Raw genomic sequence first — 26,056 nt, 5'->3', positions numbered from 1 at the left:
AATTTCACAAAGCCCTGGTGCTTCTGTTTCTTGTTTGAAAGTTTCTGTTGTAGTAAGAATAGTTGGTAATCGGGGCTTTAAATATAAGTGGTTCGCTATGTGTGGGCCAACAATGTCAACGTCTCAACACCAGACCTTGGACATTTGCGTTTCAATTTATAGAGATCACACACATACTGTATGTTTGATTCTTATTAATTTTTCAATCAAGCAGGTATAAAACAGCTACACAAGGATTGTTAAACTACTGCACTTAACCATTTGCTAAATAATAAAGGACATTATATCATATAGCTAGTAGAAGAGTGGGTTTACCTGTTGCTATTATAGTATCCATCTGCTTGTGCAATGGTGGTTTGCTTTTGATTGACACATCAGTGGTACTGTATCCTCATTATGTGCCGTTTACACAGATACTTGTTGAGATGGTCAGTGAGGTCTTAGTTCCTCTTGAATAATCCAGAGAATTTCACCTCATTGTTCTTGTTCTTCATGACTTAAAGCATACCTGATCATACACAAAATTACATCATCGAAGCATTTAATACGCAGTAATATGTAAAACCAGCTAAGTGTACTACATACAGTTGCCAAACAATTAAGAAGTAGGTTTTTATATAAAAGAATGGCATGGTGTGGTTTTTGTGTGGTTTTTCCTCATCGCTTTCTTCAGTTTTATTACTTGCGCCTCAGAGGAAAAGATTATTCAACATCAATAACACACAGGTGTGCAAACAAGGTGAATATAAAGTAATGGTATGCAAATCAAAGACCTCAAATCCAAATCCGGTCCTGGATGTTGTAATCACTAGCAGTTTATTAAATGATTAATGTAACTGGTTGGCCACTTTTTCATCATACCTGACTCCTAGGTAAAGGGTGGGTGGACCTGTAGAACCTGGAGCTTGAGGACTGTGATTTGAATACCTTGGATATAGAGCATGCTATCAGTAGTGGTGCTAAGAGCTGTTTTTGCTTACTGGGAAGCATTAGAGTCTTTGTCTGCAAATATGTACATTATCACTAAATACCAACAAGGATTACATTTTGTTTTTGATGTGGTGATTTTGGCTCCTCTACCACAAATAAATTTACCTGCAATAATAAAATATGAAGGCTAAGATCTTTCAAAATCAGTGTTGGTGTGGCATAATGGCATACAAGAAATACTGTGCGTAATGCATACATTTGTGTTTTTCTCTTTTGCTCTGTAACAGTCTTTTCAAGGTTTTGGTGGCACATGTTTCAAAATGTCTAATAAACAAGTCTCTAATCTTGGGTGATTTGCATATTTATTTCATGATCATCAACTAGATGTGGTCATCCATCGTGGTCCATAATGAACAGTATGTGTGTCATTTTGTATGATCAAGTGTCCCAACAAAAAGGCCAATGGTTCATGTGTGTAGCTGTACAAAAATATAAAAAGAAAAAGCAACTGTTTCACTTGTATAGTGTGTAAGTTCCATATAATAGCTTATATTCATTGCGTAACTACAGTTCATGCTTATTTTTCTACATCCAATGTCCAGCGATAGAAAGCTGATAAAAGACAATGTTTGTCAGATAAATAATTGTTGATGCAACTGACAAGCACAAGACTAGAGTATCTGAGGTAAAGAGATTAATGTTGCTCACTAAACCACCTGAGTTTTTACAGCATCAGAAACAAAGTCAAGCTTGTAAAAAAAAAAAAGATATATTTTAGGCTTCAAGTTTTTCACCAACCTTCTCAGGTGTTGTTGGTGCTTGACCCTGTGTTTCTGGAGAGCAACTGGCCATAGGGCTAGGGACATAGTTGAATGGAGTGACTCTAACAGCTTTGCTGGGAGAGCTCTGTCGAAAGTGACCTCTGTGAACACTAGAGCTGCTCTCCACAGATTGAAAGGTTGAGGTGGAAGCTGTGCTGTAGTTTCTGAGGGATCCATCAGAATCACCGTCTTGTAGGTTATTTCCAGAAGACATGCTAATTTTTCTGAGAAGAGCAATCTTTGTGGCCTCCTCTGAAATCATAGTACCATTTTCAATTGTAGGGGAGGTACTTGAGTTGGTTTTGGTTGAGAGGTCTTCAGTTTGAACTGTTGCATCACTTGTTTTGCGTGATAGTAGTGTAATTGTTGGCAGTTTTCCTGGTAATCGTGGAGGCATTGGCTTCTGTCCTTCAGGGGAAGGCATCAGAGGCAGTGCAGTAGGTGGAAGCGTGCTCTTTAAAATCTGGGGAACATCTTCATCACGAATCCTTCTCCATGTGACCTTATTATTATTGTTTCGTGATCCACCTCTGTTTTGCCTCTGTTTTGTATCCCTCTCACTCTTAGCCCGCCCACTTGAGTCCGAAGATGAGGAGCGCAGGGAGGAGCGGCTAGTTACGCGACTTAAGACATTTATACTGGGAGAAGAAGAATATCTTTTGAATGTATCATCTCTTTTCTCTCTTTGCTTTGGCTCAGATACATTTTTCTGAGGCACTCTGGAGGGACTTTCTGAACTTGTTCTTCTGGCTGGACGTTTCACTGTGAGATCCCTGTCACTGGAATTTGCCCTGGATAGTACCATACTTTGCTTAAGGATGCCTTGTTCTCGTCCGTTCCTTGGCCCTTGAGCTCCCTGCACTCTTCTTGGATCTTGTGCTGCTGGCTTTAGTTCCTGGCAACGAGAGGAACATAGGAAAACTGCTGAAGCTCCTGGGCCTGCTCTTCGTGGAGATGCATGCTTAGATGTAGGAACAGAGCGTGAGGAAGGAACATTTTGTCTTGAGAGGTTTGATGATTCTTTAATGAAAGTTAGCTGTCTCAGGAATCCATTGCGATCTGATTCACCATTATGTGAGTGAGTAGATGTCATGCGAACTAAATCCACTCGATTAGATGGTAGGATTCTCTTCCCTGATAACTGGCTATGTTGTCTGTTGATAGTAGCAGGCTGGTTAGTCACTAAAGGTGAAATTGCTCTTGACTGTCTTGATGGATTCTGCATGAATGGTATTCTCACGGGGGATTTTTGTGTTTTATTGTCACCTGGAGATCTTGGGCTTTGACTGGTAGTGGAGATATTTCCTTTCTTCTCTGGTGGACTGTTTGGAGCTGAAGATGCCATTTTCTGGCCTTGTTTAACTGTTTGAGTGGGGGAGGTAACCTTTTTTTGTGGCTGCCTGGAAGGGGTTGAATTTTGAGATGATCCCGATGATGAGCTCTTGGGAATCCTGGCAGGAGGAGTTGAGCTTCTCTTGGGCAATGAAAGCTGAGTAGAGTCACTAGAGCGTCCTAGTCTATGAAGACTTCTGGACCGATGTTGAGCCAAGCTGGGATTTTTTGGGGCATCTGTCTTGGTGTTTAGTTTCACAGGTGGTGGTCTTTGTGAAAGTGTTGTCTCTTTCTTGGGCATGTATATCACTGTTCTGCCTCTGAAAACCACAGGCAAGTTTGGAACTGGTTTACGTGGGGCAAAATCAAGTGGCTTATTAGACTTTTTGTTGTCTTTGATAACTTTCTTCTTGTCATTTATGTCAGGTTTTGGGGTAAAGCTTGATCCAGACATGAATGAAAGAACTGACTCTGATTCTGAAGATGGTTCTTGGGACTTTGACGCTTGCAACTTTGTGATTATTGTATTGGCTCCCTCCTGTATTGCTCGCCATTCAACACTGTTGAGATCTGAATCTTTGTCAGATGCCATTTCATCACTGTCCAAATCATTTTCATGACCCCAGTCCCCAGTTTCCTTCTGAGTTTTCTGTTTTTGTTTTTTCTCTCCTTTCCTTTTTCTGGAGACTTGTTTTTTCTTCTGCTTTGGCATAGCAGATGTTATGCATTTTAACAAAAGATCATCCTCAGAATCCATGCTGACTGAACTCGGTGAACTGTTATTTTCAAACTGACTTTGGATATTCTGGGGTTTGGAAGGACCCTGAACTGGGTTTGACATTGAATTTTGTTTATTTCTGAACCATACATGCTGTGATTTCCCCTGGTGCTCTTCAAAATCTGCATCACTTAAGGAACTGAGAGATGAACTGAGAGAGTAACATGGGGGCGCTTCTTCCATAATTAGATTTTGCTTGATTCTGTGAAAGCCATTTCTTTGGAAATTGTTAACTCTGCCTTTTGTGTTAGCATAGTGGATTCCTATATTATTTTTACATGAATCACTCAAATGTTTCTGTCTAGTCCTTGCCATCATACCATCCTCTTTATTCATTTCATTATCATAGAAGCAGCAAACTGCATCATCCATGGGTACTGGATGGGTACACAAGGACTGAAATGCAGTGTTTTCCTGTGTATTACCCCTGGAGTATGCCTTCTGATTTTGGTATATGTCTGTGCTTTGCTTTCTGATTGGTTGATCTAAATGTGGCATGCTCTGTGATAGGTTCTGTCCCTGCTTTTGCATTTGACGGACTGGGGATTGGCTTTGGACCCGTTGCTGAGTCATCTTTGCTGCCATCTCCTTCGTTTGTATGAGTAACCTTTGAGTAGGTGTTATATGTTTGATTGTTTTGTTCATTTGGTTTGTTGTGTCAGATTGACATGGCATTTTAGTTGATTTATGGAAGCGAGAGAAAAGGCGTAGTTCTTCAATTCTCTTTGCCTCTATGTCAATAAGCTTCTGTGTCTCTTTGTTGCGGGAACGCCAGTCCCTTGACCCTTTTACCTTGACTGGGTATTGAAGGGTCTCATCACTTAAAGAAGTGGTACTTGAGAAATAAATGGGAGTACCTTCAGCAGAATCAGTGTAGGAAGAATCATCATGATGAATATCTTTCATAGATGATCCAACCTTTCGACTAGAGCACAACTGATTATTATTATTATTCTGAAGCACCATGTATACTGGTAACTGCACAGATCTTCGAGATTGGGTATTGAGGGCAGTCATCACAGTGGGTCTTACTTTCTTAAACCTTGAGGGCATGGCTGAATTGATGCATTCTTTGAGAATTTCAATGTCATCATCTGAGTTGCCCTCACTGTACTGATCTTGATCCATACATGATGGATCATCAGCAACATCTGTTTCCCCAGAGTAATCAGGGTCTTGCTGATTTAACAAAGGAGTAAGCTTGAGCTCCACATCCTTCTGCACGTAGTGCTCATGCAGAGGAAGGGCACTCAGACTAGAGGCACAAGAAAAGTTCTCCACTGGTTTTTCGACAGTGAAGTAGATCATTGTGTCCAAGTCTGGAGGTAAGTTGAACCTTTCCTTAAAGTCAGCGATTTCCATGAACTTCCGCAAGCTGTTTTCCCACTGGCTTCCAATAGCACCAAGATTTTGCTGCTCTGGTCCACTTGTTTCAGCACAGCATGGAGTTTTACTACGACTTGGGGGCATGGTTTGCCCTGGGCTGTCTGGGAGGTCGCTTGGGCTCACAGTTCCACTTATCATTTCACTACATGGATCGCTTTGTATAGAACTGGCAATTGAAGGGGACTCAAAGCTGCCAAGTGAACTTACAGAGCTGCAACGACTCATCACTAGTGGAGTTTCATGAATGTAGTTGTCTGAGGAACTGGATGGGGTCCTGTCCTCCTGTATCATTGGTGATCCTGCCCTGAGGAATGTTTTTTCATGTCTCATTGGAATCTCAATTGGATTAGTAGTACTGTTACTAGTGGGACAGGTTTTCTGGTCAGTCATAAGCAACTGGCTGTCGCTAAAATCTTCTAGAGTTTCATCCTCTTCCTCCTTCCTCACTACTTCACCATCCTCAAGCTCAATTATTTCAAGAGATGAGTCACTCTCCAGCTCATTTTCACTTTGACTCTGTCCATCGAGGGCTCCATCACCAGAAGAAAGGGAGGACAGAGAGCTGCAGCGTGAGAAGCAGATTGGCGTGTTCTCTACTGAATATTTCTGTGGTGTCTCAAGCTGACCTATTGTTGGGCTTCTTGCAGAGCACATTGGAGAGAACTTGCTAATACTTCCTCCAGTCATCACAGTTGGGACCCAGGCTTGTCTTCTCATTGCTTGAGCTGCCTGAACATTAATAGCAGTCTTTGCAACACCAAACTTGGCAACACTCTGGATCAGTGGAACATGTTGGTAGGAGGGGGAGAGCTTGATGGTAGGTACACTGGTATCAGAAGATACTCTTGTTGATACAGTTGCTGGTGTTGCTATACAAGGGTCTTGACTCTTTTCTTCATCTGCGTTACCTTGATCAGGCAACTGTAGATCTTTTGCAGTCACAGAATCCCTCTCAGGTATCTCATTCTGACAAATTACTTTGGAAACACCACCACTATTTAGCAGCTGTTCATGAGCTACCTTAAGTTCAAGCCTGTTTGGACGCCTTTGATCTGGTGGCCTCATAGAAGATCGTATCTGGTCCTTACTACCACAGAAGTCATCACTAGTGCTGGTACTGTTAAGGCTATCATTGGACAAACTTGAATTGGCTGTTTTTAGCCGCAGGAGGGCATGGGCTTTGCTGAGGCGGTCTTTATGTGAAAATGAGTTGGTTTCAGAAAGGCGGCAAGGGGAACATGAATTGGCTCGTGCCTCGTGGAGATCATCAGGACCATAATTCCAATCTGCAAAATGGTCCTCAGAACTGAGGCTGAAGCTGTCCTCTGAAGATGTATGCATGGTAATATTGCCCACCAGCTTGTCAATTTTAGCCACAGTGTTGGTGATCTTTTTTGCTAACTTTTCTGTTGCCATAGTCACTTCATCTTCGGGAGGCTTTGTTTTTTTATCCTCTGCTTGTTGGGGTTCCACATCTCGCTCAGGTTCTGCCTCCTTTTTGCGAGGCAGATTCTGAAGGAAGTTAGAGTTGTTCAGGAACATAGAAAGCATGGAAAATGTTCCTGTGTCTAAGCTACTTGAAACATTTGGGGCCTCATCATCATCAAAACATCCAGAGTCTGAGGCATAGTCCTTAGCCAAGCTTTCAATGTGTCGTAAGGGCTTGTTAATACTCAAATGCTTAGGGCTTTGCTTCTCAATTGTATCAAATGTTTCTGCTAGGTGCTTTGCATCTAGCTCAGCTTCCAATGCTTTCTGCTTCCTCATATAAAGTGAAGGCATGCAGGAGCCTGGAGATATAACAGCTGCATCTTTATATTTGAGTGGTCGGTTTGTGAGGAGGTTTCTCAGAGCTGCAGCACTTCCCATGGCTATCATTTTGTGCTTTGAATGGATGAGATTCCGTAGCATGCTCACAGCTCCTAGGTCCCACAGTAATTCTTGGTCCTTTGGACTTCGAGCAGACAAGTTCCACAGAGTTCCACAAGCATTGCTTACAATAGTTAAACTGTGAGATCGCAGATGCTGTAACAAAGTCTGGAGGCAGTTGTGATCCCTGAGGATTAGTCTGGAGAAAAAGAAGGGGAAAAATATTACTGATTCAATAAGAACAACAACCATAATGCAATATTTGTTCAAGAAGGAGTGCAGAATAATACCTGTAGTCATCTCGGGTAGCAATAAGACTAGACACATTGCGTAGAATACCTCCACCACTCTCAATGATTGCCAGCGAGTTGGTCTGACATCGGTAGGTAAGAGTACTGACCAAAAATCCAAGCGCACCATCAACAGAGCAAATTGCCACCTTATTCTCAGTGCTATGTGCTGATAAATTCCATAAAGCACTTAGAACACTTTTTAGGGTAGATTCCTGTGTAGAGATAAAAATAGTAGATTTAGTACATTTTAATGGGAACTAATATAATAGTATTAATTTATAAATAGGTATATTTTACCTTTGTAGCCTGAAGTGCACAGGTCATTAATGCTGACACGCTACCAACATCACGAAGGGCCCTCTTGCTGTTAATATCAGCACGCCAAGAAAGATTCCTAAGAATACTTGAGACCACCTGCATGCACAGAAAGCATAATGCAATTTTTTTAGAGGATGAATGGATAGAAAATCTTGCAAAATAAGATAGAACTATGGAATGCTTTCAATTTGCTATGTATTCTAAGTTTAAAAAACAATACATTTAAATTCCACCAGCAGCTGAATTTCACTACCTGCTGTAATTCCTCACTATCAGATGCAAGCTGGGCAACAATGGCTTGAAGGCAACTTTTCTTTGAGCAAAGTGTGGCCTGAAACGAAATAAAGACCATGGTATCCCTGTTAAAAAAATATATCCCAGCCATCTAGTTTCAGAAAAAATGTCATCTCATCGCTCTAGGTTAACTCCTCTGTATTTTAGTCTACCTTATTTACGACATCTCCATATGTGAGGTTAGTGAGTGCCATCCCAGCATATCTTCGCAGGGCCATGTTCATGGGCTCATTCTGCATGCCATACAGCTCCTGTTCTAGTTGCATTAGCTCTGCAATTGCCTGAAGACCCCCTAAATGAAACATACAAACACACTGAATGTTTTGCATAAGTGCAATAAGCTGTTTTTTTTTCCCCAGTATCAATGCACAGTGCAGAACCTAAATGTGATCCTGAGCCATCTAATTCTTGAGAATTCAAGAGTAAGGTGTCAGATTATATAAGCACTAATGTACTCATCTGCTTATTTTTACTTTACTATGGCTTGTACTTTTTACATTTTCCTGTAGTCTTATATAATTGCCCCATGTTACAAAGTAGGTCTGTTAAAGTCTTTTGAATGAGCAGCGGTTCCACATACCAAGTTCATTCATGGCCCTTCGGTACTCCTCCTCAAAGGAAAGCTTCATTATAGCACACAAGGCTTGGCAGATTTGGGGATCAACTGGCTCTGGGATGTCTGCGTAGTTCAGGTGCACAGTTCAAATCAAAACACGTGCATGCCAGCAATGTGGTATGCTGCTCTTGTTTCACAATACCAAAGATAAGGTCATAATTCATTTAGACTGGTTTTCATCATCATGCCTTACCTCTGATCTTCGTAGCACCGGGTGATGGCGTTGCGAGGTGGTTCTCTATCCAGTCCCAGCCATTCTCACAGTGTGAGCGGATCTGCTCTAGCACATGCAGGACCCTCATCTCACGCCGGGCTTGGCCCTCGTCAGGCTGCGAGTACACAATGTTGTGCAGGGCGGCGCTGGCTCGGGACCGAGCGTCACGGCTGCAGCAGGCCGCCCCGGGAGCCTCTGCAGCACTCACGTCGTGCAGCATTTGCACCAGTAAGGGGACACAGCCTGACTTACGCATGGCAAGGCAGCTTTCCTGCGAGCTGGACATGGCTAACAAGGTACGGGACATCTCTTCCCGATCTCTGGAGGCCAGCATAGACAGCAGCCAGAACACCATCTCCACCTGTGACGTATATTCAGTTCGCATTCAGTACAAACCCTTAAATAAAAGCAATATGTTGGGGACACCACACAGTGTTATTTTGAAAATAACATTTGTTATAAATTCTAAAAATCTTCACACCGAAAATGATGTGGATGACTGTGAAGATTGTCTACCATCTTAGACCGACTGTCATGATATGCTGTGCATTGGAGTTTGGAGAAAACACATGACACCTCCAATCCATAACACATAACGTGAGGATTTCTGTCTTACTTTGTTTCCTGCCTCTCCAGGTGCCTCAATAGTGCTGCTGCTTGCTCCACTTTCCGTCTCAGGGACAGAGACTTTGGAAAGGGTGTCACTGCTCTGTAAAAATGGAAACGAAGAAGCGTGCATTTCGTACACCCATTTCTAACACTGCATTCAGCACTTTGTGTGAGGTGTGCAGAAAACAATGCTTAATAGCTCTCTAAAATGACTCGAGCTGTCATATCACAAACATCTGATTTCATTTTTGGATTGATTTACTTGTGAAAGCTTGTCAGTCAGGTTTAATGCATTGGAAGGAGATGAAAGCAACAAAAAATGCTTTTGCACTCTGCATTCTGTAACTAGTCCGAAGGGCAGCATTCTAGCTGTAGCGTTCACATTTGTCAGCCCACTTGGCTCCTTTGCAAATCCTCCAACAGCCAAAGCAGTAAATTCATCCTTTCATCCCCTAGCCCATCGCTATGGCAACCTTCGGCGCCATGGGAAGGCATGTGATCCCTTGAGGTCTTCCCAGTCACGTGTGTGCTACACACATACAGTGTTGAATATCTTTAATAAAAGTAGGTACTGGTGTAATGGAACTAAGGAAATCAGTTGCTATGTCATTTAAACAATGTTAAAATATATACTCCATCTCTTTGAACCGAGTGCCAAAGTGATATCCGGCATTTGTAATAACATTGTTAATCAATCAGAAGATTGAGTTACTCAGTATTTTGTAGACTATACAATTTTATTTTGTTCTTAATTTAAATGAACAGCCAATATGGTATAAAGAAGTTGTTACTGTTTTGTAGGGAGCTCTGGGCTGACATGGCAGACAAGCATTCGGCCATGCTTCCAAATGACAGCTTCACAGTGGGAGGGCCAGACAGGGGTTAAGCAGCCAATCAGAAAACTGTGAGAGTGCATGCCCTGTTTTCTGCACAGCAACCTTCAGTGACAGCTTGACCTGCCAGACAGCAGTGCAAGATGAAACTGCATGGAATTATAGCACCATAATGCAGTATAAACAAAAGATGTTAAACAGGTAGCGATTTTCCCTAAATCTAAAGCTACTATCTAATGAACACACAGTTTGAACACAAATATTATATATTCTTCAGCAAAATTATATATTCTTCAGCATCAATATTAAACATTAGATATGGTACATATATACATTAAACAGTAAATTATGAGCAGATTAACTACAAGACTGACACACAGTATGACACATGTAACATATGAGCTGCAGGTTTTTATTTTGGTTATTTACACACAATTTAATAGTTAACTAATTAAATAGCTGATTTATATATATATATATATATATATATATATATATATATATATATATATATATATATATATATATATATATATATATATATATATGTGTGTGTGTGTAAGACGATCCAGGGAGTAACTGCAGTTTAGTAAAAGATGTAAATAACATCAAGTACATAAAGTTTCCTAGAAAAACAGGATGTCCTATGCAAGCAAAGTGTTTCTTACATTTTAGGAGGTGAAACCAGTTTACGTTCAAATCAGCTGTGAAAGCAAAGTGTTTCCCTAGAATCTTAGAATCTTCTATTTATGTTCTATTTATGTATATATCTATATCTAAGAATATATATATATATATATATATATATATATATATATATATATATATATATATATATATATATATATATATATAAAGAGAGAGAGAGAGAGAGAGAGACGAGAGAGAGAGAGAGAGAGAGAGAGAGAGTCACGATACAGCCCCTCCCTCCTCCTCAAACGTCTGTGTGTGTTCATTAGTGTGTAGTGCCACGCCCTCTCATGTCGTCCACCTGATCCTTGTTGTGTATTCGTCTTGAGTGTGTTTATATATGTCTCGTGTGTTGTCGTAGGTTTGTCAGTGTTTGATGTAATATAGCACGTTTGCTAAGTGTAGGTGTTTTGTGTTATTAAAGCGTTTGTTTCAACGTGCCTCGTCCCCGCATCCTGCTTAAGCCTCGTAGCTTCACAGAAACACGGACTGATCAAGGATGCCTGGGAGAGGAAAACGGAAGAGAAGGAAGGGAGGTAGATGCCTCCCACAGCCGTACAGGGAAGCCCCCCGTGACCTTGGGCACCTCCTGACGCCCACCAGAGGTGAGCGTGGGCCAGGTGCGGAGGCAGAGGACTAGTATAATGATTTCCACTCCTCCGTGGACTTCAACTATCCCGCGGAGAGGCCATCACTCATCCTGGCCTCGCTCCAGGGATCTTCGACGAGGGAGGAACCTGGTGGACGATTTTGGGGGGGCCCTGTATATAGTCTGTGGTCGGACTTGGCTGTGTCCTACGGAGACCAGCCGGATTATGAAAACTGGCACTCAGAGGTGGACTCCACTGGGTCCTACGACCCCTACTGGGAGGACTATAGGGGCTATGCTGGTTATGGAGCTATTAGCGAGGTTAGTCTGCGGTCGGACAGGGAGTCCGATAGAGAGGGGGACCCTCATAGGGATCTTCCCTCCTACAGCGACGCTAATAGCCCCAGCAACGATGAGTCCCCAGTACCCAAGGTTTCACCTTAGGCTCCGCCCAGAGTACGCCGCCCCGGAGCAAGCAAGCTGCCCTGGGTGGCTTGCAGGGAGGCAGTGTCATCAGAGGAAGACACTCCTCTCCCTAAGGTGAGAGGCCCCAAAGCGCATGTGCCTACGCCTAAGCTTCAGGGAGGCAAAAAGGCAGCGACACCAGTGCCTGCACCGGAACCGGGCAACATGGCTGGTGCGCTCCCCGGCGCGCATGCGCCAAAATCGGGACAGTTGCCGCTACCCAAGCCAGTCCTCCCCAGCCTGGTCAGCCTCCAAATCAGCCGATGACTGGTGGATTGTCTGGGGTGCCTTCTCCCTTCCCTGGACTATTGAATGTGTGGTGTTCATGTTCCTGCCCCCATTACCCTGAATATACCGGTAACTTTGTTTCCATCCCTGTTAGTGTATGCATTCCTGTGTCTGTCATTGTCCTCGTCCCGGTCCTTCTCCCCGCTGTCATGCTCGCGCTGACCCGTGGCAGGTTGTCTGGTCCTATTGCCTCGCCGTTTGGTGAGTTTGGCACCCGACAGGCTGGCGCGCCAGGAGTCGCACCCTTGAGAGGGGCTCTGTCACGATTTGGCCCCTCCCTCCTCCTCAAACGTCTGTGTGTGTTCGTTAGTGTGTAGTGCCACGCCCTCTCATGTCATCCACCTGATCCTTGTGTAATTGTCTTGAGTGTGTATATATGTGTCTCGTGTGTTGTCCTAAGTTTGTCGGTATTTGATATAATATAGCATGTTTACTAAGTGTAGGTGTTTTGTTATTAAAACGTTTGTTTCAACGTGCCTCGTCCCCGCATCCTGCTTAAACCTCGCAGCGAGAGAGAGAGAGAGAGAGAGAGAGAGAGAGAGAGAGAGAGAGAGAGAGATAGGTAGGTTTAACAATATCAGAGGCACAATATGTCAAAGCATCAAAGGGTCATAAAAAGATTAAAAATGCATGCTTAACATCCATGCTTTCAGTCAATCTTTCTTGTGACCAATATAGTGACAGTTCAGATACTGTGATATGTGCCAGGAGGAGTATAACACTAGTCATCCACTGATTTGTCTCAGGATTTACCAGATATCTTCTGTTCAATGAGAGATCACCATTACGGACGGTCGGTCTTTGTACTGTATACCATGCTTGGTATGTTATTTGATTGAGGTCAGATTAGTTTGTTTTGTTTGTTTTTTTTAAACCTCAGCATAAAATGCTTGCTGTCTGCCCTGTGCTGACAGAGGCAGAGGCTAGATTGTGATGTAGCATGACTGGGAGGCAGGGACCTGAGTCTTACCTGACTCTCTGACTGGGAGGCAGGGACCTGAGTCTTACCTGACTCTCTGACTGGGAGGCAGGGACCTGAGTCTTACCTGACTCTCTGACTGGGAGGCAGGGACCTGAGTCTTACCTGACTCTCTGACTGGGAGGCAGGGACCTGAGTCTTACCTGACTCTCTGACTAGGAGGCAGGGACCTGAGTCTTACCTGACTCTCTGACTGGGAGGCAGGGACCTGAGTCTTACCTGACTCTCTGACTGGGAGGCAGGGACCTGAGTCTTACCTGACTCTCTGACTGGGAGGCAGGGACCTGAGTCTTACCTGACTCTCTGACTGGGAGGGCTTCTCCTGGGAGCTGCGAGAGCCATGCGCCTCCTGTAACTCCTTCTCGAGTTGCTCTAGACGAGCCACGCGGATCTGTAACGCGTGATTATGGCATTTGAGAAGGTTTTAAATCAAATTAAGTGAAAGGTTAGGTTTCCTTATCAATTTATTTGTGATGAGATGCTAAGAAAGCTAGCATACTCTTAATTCAGTTAACCAACATATAATAGTAGTCGTAGTAATAATTTAGTTTGGTCCATAGTAACAATGTTCAAAAATGAATGCATACATAGAAATATACATAAGGCATTTAGTTTATAGAAAAAAAAAGAGAGGCTGTAACAGTAACACAAAACACAAGCAAAATCAAGAGATTCTAAACATTTTATGTACAATCCTCGTTATATCTCAGTTTTACATTTATCTACCAATTTAATTGATTTATTTTTATTTCAAAGTGAACTACACATTTTTAATTCCATGTTACAAATATTCTACAAGGTTACTCCTTTGACAAATTTGCATGCGATATATAAATCACAAGATATCTGGCTCTCTGTCCCACAGTTCTTACACCCTTAATTTTTTATTACCTGAGTTCTCTGGACCATTTCATCACTGGTACCAAAACGCTCTTCCATGACTGAACGCAGCTGCTGGGCCTCAAATTCTAACTGCTGGCGAATAAGGTCCATTTGTAGGGAAAACTGAGATCCAGAGAGAGCACATATACAAGTGGTCATTGTACTGCTCAGATCCTTCATAATCAAGGCATGTTGCTTTGAGACAAATTGTGCCTCTAAACAATTTGGCCCAAATATCCAAAACATCAATTTTATCTGTGCACAAGAATATCTACTCAGTGGCATAATAAATGTTATTTAAATCTGGGGCTTGTGGTCATCTATCAAAAATGCTGTGAATTCAGGTGACCTGGTTTTTAGACCGAGACAAACAATGGCTGTGTATTTCACAAAAGCATTATAGCTGGGGAATGTGGCGTGTGGAGTCTCTCACGGTGTCGATCCGGGGCAGCTCCACCAGCCTCTGCGTGAGAGCCTGCAACTGAGAGTAGTACCAGCGCCGTTCGTTCTCCTCTTTCTCAATTTCGCTCAGCAACATCGTCCTGCCAAAACAACAACATCAACACGCCATGCAATTGTTCAAGCACCAATCAAAAGTACCTTTTCAAGTTCATACAGTAGAGGGTGCAAGGATTTGAAACAGCCATGGATGGTATTGTTCCACGCAGTTGTGGAGTGTCAGGATTTGAAATGAGTAGTTTACATGTATTATTCATGTGAGGTGGCACTACACATTTCCTCTTTATAAAAGACATGCTGAAGAAAAGATCGCAGCACGATTTGGTAGTTTGTACCAAAAAGATCTGTCTGAATCTTACCTCTCCTTACAGAGCTCCTCTAAATGCTGCGCAGTGATGCGCCCCTCACCCATCATGGCGAAGTGTCCGGGGTGTATGGCTGTGCCCTCCCCAGATACAGTGGAACCCTGGCAGGACGACAAGCAGACAGGGCTGCGTGCTCTGCTCATGCTGACTGTGGAGGGAGGAGTCCGTTCATCCCCCTCGCCTGGTTGCTTGGCCATGCTCTCAGGGAATACCCGCAGATTGTGAGGCTGGTACTTGAGCTCATAATAGTTGGTTAAGTCCATGTGCAACTCTGAGAACAGGTTTGAAGTAACGATTTAATCAGGCTTTTCTCATGTTAACTATTTTATTTCATTTCATCTTATTACGTAATCCTGGGTTCATGTCGGATTTGCATAACCAAAAAGCTAACTTTTTTTTGTAATCATTTAATCAATTTGGTGTTCAAAATTATACTCACTTGAATAATTATCCATATTATAGCAAAATTATAAATACATATAACCTGAACAATGGAATGGTCTAAGTGTGCATGCTGGGTTTTGGCAACTGTGCATGGAATGCTCTGGTTACCTTTCAACTGGTCGAGCACATCTGCTCTCCCTGAAGAGGCTAGCGTGCAGGCCTCCTGCTCTAGCTTGCTCTGTAGCTGCTTCAGAACTTCCTAAAATGGCAGGAAAAAAGTTCTGTTTGCCTCTATGCAGTGGCCAAAAGCACATTGATCACAAGCAATGCCCAGGACCGCAAGGGTGCTTCCGGAAATTTAGAAGATGAAAAATTTCTGGTGAACAATAGTTTCTCGGGATTGTGCATCTGTATGCTATCCAGTGAGTGTCCCACTACATTTGATGACAGAATCAACTGACCTTCACAATAAAATCTTACCAGAGATTATTTAGCATCTGGGCATGTGTCACGTGTGGAATCACAGGACTAAAATATGACCCATAAGGCCACTGTATTACTAGATACGCTTAAAAAATATGATTGAAAAACAATGTTAAGTAGAGGTCTGAAAAGAGCTGCGAGTATGAAAAGCAAAGAATTCACAAGGGTGTTTGTGGTATCTGAAAATGGTGGCCATGACCAAGGGCATAACATAAAGTGTAAAATCACACTGTAAACTATTATGGCCACAATAAAAGCTACATTTATACTTAATAAACTTCCAAACTTTTTGAGACCATTATTTCAACTGCTAGTAGCCCAGCTCTTCTCAATGCAATTTATAAGACTATAACCTCATGTATGCTACATGTTATATATTACCTAAATAAACTCTGCAAACATCAGGATTTATGAATGAATGCAAATTAAGTCAAACAAGTAAAAAATCAAGCATTTCAAAAGAGTCAATTTGTTGTTTTTTTTCCTATTGTTAACCTTCATCTAGGGGCTTTCACTTAGATGGCTTTAAAATAAAGAGCCACTTTAATTAGTATGTTTCAGTCACTCAATGGCTTTGAACTGAATGACAACCAACAACTTTTTCACTTGGGTTTAAAAGGTTGATAATTCAACATCGTTTTTTGCATTGTAAGTGGTTAACCCACAGAATCTAATCCAAGCCGTTTGAATGTGTATATATGCCAGTGTGAGTTTAATTTAGAATAATCACGCAGATGAATTAAGACATATTTGTGCATAATAATCTGAAGGCTTAATGTTTTGAGCATCTGCATGGGTAAATAAGACAGGGTCCCATGAACTATGAGTGCCTTATAGTTTCATAATCTTAATTTTGAAGTGAGGCCAAGTATTCTCCAGGTCCTTCGTAGGCCTGTGCTGATAGTCAGCAAGTTCTTTAGAGGTTTTCTTCATTGCAAAAGATTTATATCCCCTTGCAACACAGAGTGGATCCAAATGAAGGGGTTGGCTTGGATGAGCAGGATTCAATGGATTAATGACCAAGAGCCAACCTTTTACAAAAAGAAAGAAAGCTAAAGGAAAGGGAACCTAAATGGCCTTACAGTTTTGTAATGATTTAACATGTCATTAGTATTAAAAAAAAACCTTACGCTTTTGGTTTCATGTGACACCCATACAATGATTAATAAACTTGAAACATAACTCTTATCTGGAATTCAGCATGAAGCTTTGGAGAAATGTGGCTATCAAACCTGTAACAGTAATTCTGCAATCTGATAGTCAGGATCAATAACAAGTGGTTCGGTAGTAAGCGTCACCTTATATTTGACCTTTTTTTTGCACAGTGTCCATCCTCTGCTGCTAGTTTCTTTACAGTAACAGGGACATTGTAACGTTTTCAGTGCATTTGCTCTGAGATTTAGGAGTGGCTCTGTGCACAGGCTTCATTCAGACTGTGAATTATGGCTGCTACCCATTAGTGTCTCCAGACATTTTGTGGAAAGTGGGTCGCCACAGAACTGAATACATGCAAATGGTGCCTTTCCATTTACTGCAAGGCTAACATGGAGAGCATATTGCTTGCTGAGATCAGAAAATAATATTTTAATGATAAAATGAAAATTACATCACATGAACATGCGTGTACTTCTCAGTTCAGAAACATTTTTGCTACTGCAGCTAGGTTAAGTTCAAATTTGTACTCTGGTGAATGAACAACCTAAGAAGGTCACTCTCACCTTCATGTCAGAGGTCTCGTTTTCCAGCTTGGACAGGTGGTGCGAGTTGTCCTCCAGCTCACGGCGCAGGTGAGAGTTCTCCTTGCGGAGATCCTCCACCTGTTGCACCAGCTGGTCATAGGAGGCCACTGAGTTTGACATCCTCACACGGTCATGTCCCTGAAATAGACAAAGGCCACACGTCAAAACAGCAGCAAGACCATCAACAAAACACAGAAGCTTAAAGATCGTTTTGATCAGACAAGTACTGCTAATTTGTTTAGTTAAGTCTAAAGCACATTTCCTGCTAAGGCATTTTCATATCAAAATTCAAAATGTATTTGTACAGTGCTTTTTACAACAGATGTTGTCACAAAGCAGCTTATACTTATTCCAAGTCATATACTGTGGAAACCTTTCCACTGAGAACGTCTCTTTGGTAAACGACACCACACTTGAGATTTGCTATGTATGTTTCAATTCATTGTTGTGACTTTAACAATGAAGCAGCAAGCTATATAAACTCGACTCAATCACCTGTCAAACTCAGTTTATTTCCATTCTCATAAATGTTTTCACTTGGCCATGCCCACTGAGAGCACACAGACAAGAACAGATAACCCACCACAATAGCAGGACCATAAAGATCTTGTTACAGTAGGTGATCCTGTTACTCTGGGCGATCCTGTTACATTTGACCCACAACATCTTACATTTGTTTGATGCACAGAGGGGACAACAGATTTAAATTGGATTGAAATTACTGCTGTGTCCTCGGTCTGTGCCTTATATTTGGAATGAAACCCGTAACACTCCAGAATCTCATCTGCACCCTGACACCAAACTTAACATTATATACTGCCAAAAAAAAGATAACTTAATAAAAATTCCACATATGATAAATTCAGGATCAAAACAGGTACATTCACAAGAAAAAGAGGTTACAATTCCACAACCCAGGTTTCAAAGTAATGAAAATAATTTCCAGTTTGAGCAATGATCTTCATGAAACTAATTTGTCAGATACCACCAGAGTATGAGAATAATAGGAATCCAAGAAGGTAGATGTGTTTTGTAAATAAAAAACCAGGAAGATTTTCAAACACACTACTGGTTCTATTTTAGCCTAATTATGCTAAAGGAGAGTTTCTCCGTGTGTTTATTTTTCCTTATTATGGCCGGATTCTCTCCTACACTTCCTTTCTGTTTCTATTATATTCGCACAGAAATGTTCTCCACGAGCGGCTACTGTCTGGAAAGGGGGAAAAACACGAGGCTCAGAATATTGTATTTCCCTGCCATTTCCTCAGTTCTGCACTGTCTGCACTGCAGTGCTGGAGATGGAGCTCTCTCTCACAGTACTCTCTGTGATGGAGAGCTACCCACTAGAGAAGCTTTGTTGTTTCAGGCTTTGCTGTGCAGTGCCTTGATGGGGGAGGTGAGTTCCTCCGACTTCTAAGCCATTTCTACGAAGGCTGGCACAAATCCGTGCAAATGGGGGGAGTGTGCACAGTACAGGGGTCACGCATTAGACCTCAGCATTTGGGATGCTTGCGAGGTATAAATGCCTCAAGCTCAAATTTAGTGCAATGCAGATGACACATATTTATTCTCATTTGCTATCGTACATGCTGGACCTGGGATGAAACTATGGAGGTTTTGTGCCGTCTAATGACTTAGGACACAGGGACAACTGATGCAAAAATTTGACTATTGTAACTCAGAAGGGAAACCATTTTGAGTCACCTTCTAATTTTTAATTTTTAAAAGTCATATTGTCACTCAAAGCTCAGTATTCCGATCCAGGTATCTTTTTGTAATGGCTAGTCTCCAAAAAACATATATAAACAGGTAAATAAATAAATAAAAGTAAATAAATAAATAAATAAAACATTGAGTTGCTCAGCCATTCGTAGCCATCTGTTTGGATTCTGTTGAAGTACATTTAAGGACAGGCTCAGTTATGTAAAGTCAGTTCACAACTTCAGAATCGATCGATCATATCAGAGGAACAGCGATCAATGCTGAACCAGCTCAGATGGAGTGAGAAACCAGGGGCTTGGTTTTCATGGCTGACACCAACTCCATGTCATTCACATGGAAAATGCACCAACTGTCAGCACTGTAGGGCAAAAATGTATTTAAGGGGGGGGGGGGAATGCAGTATAACAGTTTCTGGTGGTACTTGCTGCATATAAGGACACATCAGTATAGGCTATCTGTTCATTTGAAATTGCATGGCAGGACCAGGAGTACATAAATTATTTTAAGACATTTGGAAGGAACAGTTTTATAGCGCACAGTTTGAAAAGCAAGGATAATAAAGAAGGAAGTGATGGCATGTGGGACAATCCTCAGGGATTTAAACACAGATGGTTCATCCTTTTTATCAACTGGTCTAAAGGAGTGAATTCATGACCAATTGGGCAGTAGTCCCTGGCGTCCCTCATTTCTGAATCTTAATTGGCTCCTGGCTATGTGTGCATTGCGGTAAAGGCTGCCTCTTAAGCTAGGAAATGGAGCCACTTTCTTCTCTCTTCTCGGCTGCTCTCCACCATGTTTTTTTAATCTTTATCTTCAGTACGGCCATCTGGGTAATCTATTCGGAGATCCGTCCCTTGAGAAAAATAATTCCGGTGGAGCCAAGAGACATTGATAGTGCGCTGCCAATGAGGTGTTGCCACTGTACACCGTTACCATGGTGACACCCAATCCCTGTCCTGGGATGGGGGTGATGGGGTGGGGGTGATTATTTTGCAGTTATATGGAGAATCATAAATATATAAAAACAAAGTGCTTCTTTTTTGGTGCAGTTTTCTGTCTGGTCAGCTACTACATCTACTCATTCCTGAGTTCTTTTGTACACTATGCTCCCATGTGTGGTGTTTAACAAAATAACTGCATATCTACCATATCTAATATGTATATTTTGCTATATATGAATAATCAAAATACTATGGAGATTGCATAACACATCTGGCTGTTTTCATTAATGATAGTTAATACATAGACACTATTGTTTGCCCTTGAACACTCGCTTTAACAGTAAAATCATATGTCCACAAGCACATGAGCCTGGCATGAGCAACACAACAGACTACAGGATCTAGTTGCTGAAAATTCTTACATTCCACTGTTATTTCTACTATGGTTTAAATTAAGACAAAGCACAAAATAAAATGTCATTAATACCCAAAGAATATAAAAATATAGCCTTATGATGTGGTCAGCTGGTCAGGTCAAATCATACACTTTGAAGCACAAATGCAAATCAGGTTAATTATCAAACCCAATTTTACATTAGTTGTATGAATCACGATAAAAACATTTCAAGTATTTAGAACCAAACTAAGCCCCTGATTCGTTTACACCAATTGAGAGCAAAGAAAGGGTTGTTGAGAGACAGGGTCAACAGCATAGGGCCTCGCTTCTCCAATCATCATAGTCTTAAGATCATCTTAAATGAGAGAGAGAGTGTAATACTCTCTCCATCATTTAAAGATTTTTGTTTTATGATGCTTTTGGGAAACCCAGACCTGTTGGTTTCATCATCTAGATAGCAAACAACCTACCCAGTAATATAATTCCAGTCCTGTCTTTACTAGAGGCTATTCAGTCATGCACATGTAATAGTATCCAATAGGTCCAGGACATATTGACTGAATACAATTACTGTTCATGAGGTCCAGTGAAACAAAGCAGCTCAATCACAATCAATGTAACATACATTTCAACCTTTCCTTTTTGTAGAAAACTGTGTTAATTGAGAGAAGGCAATTGGTACGCAGTGAATGAACTGGAAAAATATTATCTTTCATTATCAGTGAAGCTTGAATATGGGCTTGGAATAATGCTGTTAAAATTGAGGAAAGACCTTGTAGGAAAACAAATTGCAATAGATGCAGAATGACCATTTCTCTCATGTGAAAGCAGGATGGTAATAAAAACAGATGGATGTAATTTTGGCAGAAGCCTGAATTCTGATATTGGCCAATTAACTGCGCCGAGAGCAGCAGGAATGAGAACAAAGAAGATGGAGTGCAGTAAGCTCCCCCACCCCTCCACACCCCTCTTCTCCCCCCCACCCACATAACCCACCACCCATTTACTCCTAGACTGTCTGGTTGCTATGGAAACGGCACCTGCACCGGAGGGTGGCATGCCTGCGAGTTCTGATTGTGAGGCAGGGCGTTCTGTGTTTCTTTATTCCAGCGAGAACACTCTTAGTGTACTCCTCTGAGACCAGGCCGAGCACAGGTCACATCGGCACTTGTTTTAAACACAGCCTGCTCGTTAAATGTGTTCTATAATGAGACATTTGGTTTTAAAATAATAGTCCATTCTGAAATAAAACTATTGAAATGTGCACATTTTTTTTAATGGACCGTTCGGAAATAAAATGATTGAAATGACATTTAAAAAATAGTATATTGTGTTTTTGACTAGCATCATAATATTTAACCTAAATACTGTAGATGCCTTGAAAAGAAAACCAAAAATGAAAAAAAAAAGAAAAACAAAATAACTGTTTGTTTTTTGTTTTGTTTTGTTGTTTTTTGGGTTTTTTTGCACGATGGATTATAGTTACCATAATGACATAAAGAAGGTGAACAGTAAACTAAACTTGTATAAATGGGTATAGATGATGAGTAGTCTCTTTGCACTCAGCAGGGCCAGGCAGTAAGTGTGGAATGCTGTGGATAGGTGCCCTAACTCTGCCCAGGCCAACAATGCCAAGGGCTTTTGTTCATAGAGTAGCAGAGATTTCTCATCCACAGTTCACTGAATTATTCACCAGACCAAGGGCCCTGATAATGGTTTAATGAGTCATCACCAGTTTTATCTCTGCAGTTCATAATTCTGATACACGTAAGGGGTTTTTCTAGACAAGCAAACCTATGTTCCTAATATACTCCAGATAAGACAAATACACATGATACTGTATAGAACTTGTCCCTGCAAATATGTGGATTTTGAATGATATAGGGAGAGATGTATCAGAGGGAGAAGACCAAAACAACTGATATCTTCTCAAATGACTTCCAACTAGTGTTTGTTTGCACCAATTTGGCACATCACCTGTTCCTAATTACAGCACCATGTTTACCTTCATCAAGAAGAAAAATTATGTTGAACAAAGCTTCCCTTAATAATGACTTTGTCCTGTAAGTGTGACCAGTTCATCACTGAGTAAAGACCAGAAGAACAAAAAGTTGTAATTCAGATCATTTAAGAGACAAAATCCAGCAATGCTTACTCAATGGTCACTTAAAGCAGCTTTAAAGATAAGCAGAACCGTGACTCAGTTACGTAAACAAGGACGTTGGTTCGTGTTCAGATGACACCTTATGTTATGTTGGCCACCCCCAAAATATCCACTTTGCAGTAGAAGTCACAAATGAAAAAAATAATGACTTAAAGGAATCTTGTAAATCATTTCATCAGCTAATCTAAAAGTAACGTACATGTAATGTAATATAAATGCAAATGGTTGGGGAAAACCGAAGGTTTTTTTTTTTTACTTCCTTTATCTTCTTTCACGTTTTACATCCTTCAGTGAAATATAAGTAAAGTACAATAACTCAAGAAACAGACAGACATGACCAGGAAACTCAGCAGCCAAGCAGAGGGACAAAACATGATAATAATTAAAAAAAAAATTATGTTTATGCAACTGAATAAAATATGTTGTTAGTGAAAGAGTTGTCAGTAGTTGTGAAGTTGTATTCCACTGGATTTGTTCAGTTCAAGTAGCTGAACCAAGTGAAACTCTGAGAAAAGCCTGAGTAGCAGTGCTCTGGCTGGGATGCAGTTTTAAAGATTCAGACAGGAATTACAGTCCTGAATATGGCATTGCATTGCAATAACACCCAAATCTGATCTATCTGACTTCACACACCATCATTTCCTAATTGTATTAGTCAAGAAAATGATATCACAGGTGAAAACACGAGCTCATGATGTTCATGTCTTCCCTGAAATGCATAAATTAGCATCACATAAGAGGCCACAAAGTTTCTAGCTTTTCTGCAACTCATCCAGGGGACCAGCGACCGGCTCATCATACTGTGTACCCCTGCAGCATTACACTCGGGTTTCTGGCAGCACAAGATTAGATGCAATAACATGCAGAAACAGGAATGCTGTTGGCGAAAAATGAACAACAACTGTTTCTTCAGAACTTGAGGGCCTCTGTGTGTTGCAATTAATGTCCTATTGCATGTGTGACGACATAGGTCACGGACATTCGTAAGTTTTTCACATAGGCAAGTAGCTATAGTTCTCATGACGTATTTTATAAGACACAGCCCTGTTACATTTTACTTTATTTCTATCTGTCTCTGCTGTTTTCCTTTGCACATCAGTGCATATACCTCCATGTTCTCGTTCAATTCATGCACGCCAAACTCAACCAGGATTGGTTCATATAACCCACAGAAATTTAGATAGATCACATTCAGCAGTAATTTAAAATATTCTAGGCCACAGTGGTAGACCATCCTAATGATTGACTAAACATAGTTCTACTACTAGCACGAAGGCTACCAGTATATGCACATCTACAAAGTGCCTTCAGTAAATTACTGTTATTGAACACATCAAATGCCTAAATTAATGTATAATAATGCGTTTATCTCCGCCAAGAGAACCAACTAAACTATTTTATTGATTTCTCTGATCCCAAAGGTGTTTGAAGATTACTTTCAAACATAAAATTGTCTATCTCTGTAAAATCTTTTGTCCTTTTGCTTTCTGAAACAACGCTGTGATCGGGATGGTGACCATAGAAGTCGCAGCGCCGGTTCCGTTTTTCCTCTTGGTTATAACTGACGCAATAATATGTACCCGCACAATATTCGTACTGAGCTGTTATTTCGGGACTCTTTTATTATATCTGGCCGAATGTTATGTTTTTCTTCAAATATAACCCAAATATATTCGTCAACTAATAATTCAAAATACTCAGGTAGAGCACATACCTACGATTTCGCTGTCGACCTTGGTCGTGGCTTCGACGTCAGAGTGTCGAGGAGGGAGGAAAAAACGCCTTGTGCAGTGTACCCTAAAAAATCTTAATTTCCCCGAAGCCTACGCAGGTAAGCCTAGACTCTCTCTCTCTCTTTTGTCCCTCGACATTCACATATATGCCATTTGCGAAGCGATGGTACGAGCAGCCATGTCAAGTGCTCCCTCGTCCTCATAAATATTCTCATCAGGACACCCTTCCTTTCCGACGACACAAACAGCTCATTCATGCGCTACGGACCCGTTTGGTCAACAGATTCACGCATTCCGCTGTTCTGCACAGCAATAATACGCGATTTAAATGTATTAACGCACGAATCTTACCTCATTCTCAGCAGCGTGGATGGTACTGGGCGTGGATTTGGACCTATCCTTTCTAAGACTACGCGCAGTGATGCTGCGTGGTTTGATGTCACTATCCCCACCTCCCTCTCTCTCTCTCTCTCTCTCTCTCTCTCTCTCTCTCTCTCTCTCTCTCTCGCGCAGGAAATTAAATTCTTAAAAACAACCTTTAAAGGTTGTTATGCCCAAAACCTGCAAATGAACCATCAACACAAAATATATCAATCTCTGTAAAAATAACTAAATAATAATAATAATAATAATAATAATAATAATAATAATAGTAAGTAGTAGCAGTAGTAGTAGAAAAAGAAGAAGAAGAAGTTGTTATTTGGTTTGAAGGAATTGTCTTATGGTTTAATTGTTTTGATGGAATTATTTTATGATTTCTTCCACTGCACTGCAAGGGAATATATCAGCCTAGATGGACATACTGCATAGGCCACCTGAGTCCTATATAAGGTAAGGTTTTCATAGTGAATTTCCATTCCAGTATCATATCTTGATAACAATGCCACTCAAAGACTATATTAAAAAAGAATGTTAGGATTTGTGACAATGATACACATTTAACAGGGTTACATAAATAATTGCAAATAAACTTGCTGATTGCAATCATATGTTAAAAAGCTGAAAATATAAACTATGGAAGAATATCTTAAACCAAATGCTTACCATTTCAGGTTAAGCAAATCTATCTGTTTCATTTGATACATCATGGCCCTCAAAACTGCAGAAAACAGACATTTCAGAGAATGTATAATCATTTAGAATATACTGCTGATTACAGATTTAATACTTTTAGTTGGGTAACCAGTAATCTTCTAAGGATATTCAATGCCTGGTCTTGTTACTGTGTCAATACTTTGCTGATTTCAGTAATACCTGTAGGGCCTGCTTCATATGCTGCGAAGAGCCTACAATATGAAGACCACTGTTCTTATGGTGAGGCACCATATGAAGGCCTCTGTTCTTATGGTGAGATACCATATGAAGGCCTCGGTTCTTATGGTGAGGTACCATATGAAGACCTCTGTTCTTATCCTGCAGTACCATATGAAGACGTCTGCTCTTATGATATTTGCTTTGGTTATAACAAATGAAAATCTGGGAG

General features: G+C 41.1%; 1 protein-coding gene across 5 annotated transcripts; it reads right to left on the bottom strand.

Moving 5' to 3' along the window:
* Positions 1-369: 369 nt before the first annotated feature.
* On the bottom strand, positions 370-25,003 carry apc2 (APC regulator of WNT signaling pathway 2). Of its 5 annotated transcripts, none has more exons than XM_035523187.2 (16): positions 24,925-25,003; positions 17,596-17,754; positions 15,563-15,653; positions 15,005-15,281; positions 14,620-14,728; positions 14,196-14,309; positions 13,600-13,695; positions 9,468-9,560; positions 8,831-9,212; positions 8,602-8,700; positions 8,174-8,313; positions 7,981-8,058; positions 7,707-7,823; positions 7,407-7,621; positions 1,729-7,315; positions 370-508 (listed from the first exon to the last, which is right to left on the bottom strand). In XM_035523187.2, the coding sequence occupies exons 2-16, from the start codon at positions 17,734-17,736 to the stop codon at positions 491-493; spliced, it is 7,557 nt and encodes a 2,518-aa protein (XP_035379080.2). In that variant the 5' UTR covers positions 17,737-17,754; positions 24,925-25,003; the 3' UTR covers positions 370-490. The 5 variants fall into 5 exon arrangements, with proteins under 5 accessions (XP_035379080.2, XP_026852526.3, XP_081564752.1 ...); XM_026996725.3 differs by lacking the exon at positions 370-508 and adding an exon at positions 1,131-1,409; XM_081708626.1 differs by lacking the exon at positions 370-508 and having other exon boundaries at positions 1,131-7,315.
* Positions 25,004-26,056: the final 1,053 nt, after the last annotated feature.

Source organism: Electrophorus electricus, chromosome 26 (genome assembly GCF_041902795.1).
Source record: "Electrophorus electricus isolate QZ-2024a chromosome 26, ASM4190279v1, whole genome shotgun sequence".
NCBI lineage: Eukaryota > Metazoa > Chordata > Actinopteri > Gymnotiformes > Gymnotidae > Electrophorus > Electrophorus electricus.
The sequence above is the reverse complement of the archived record's forward strand: the minus strand, read 5'-3'. Positions and strand labels throughout refer to the sequence as shown.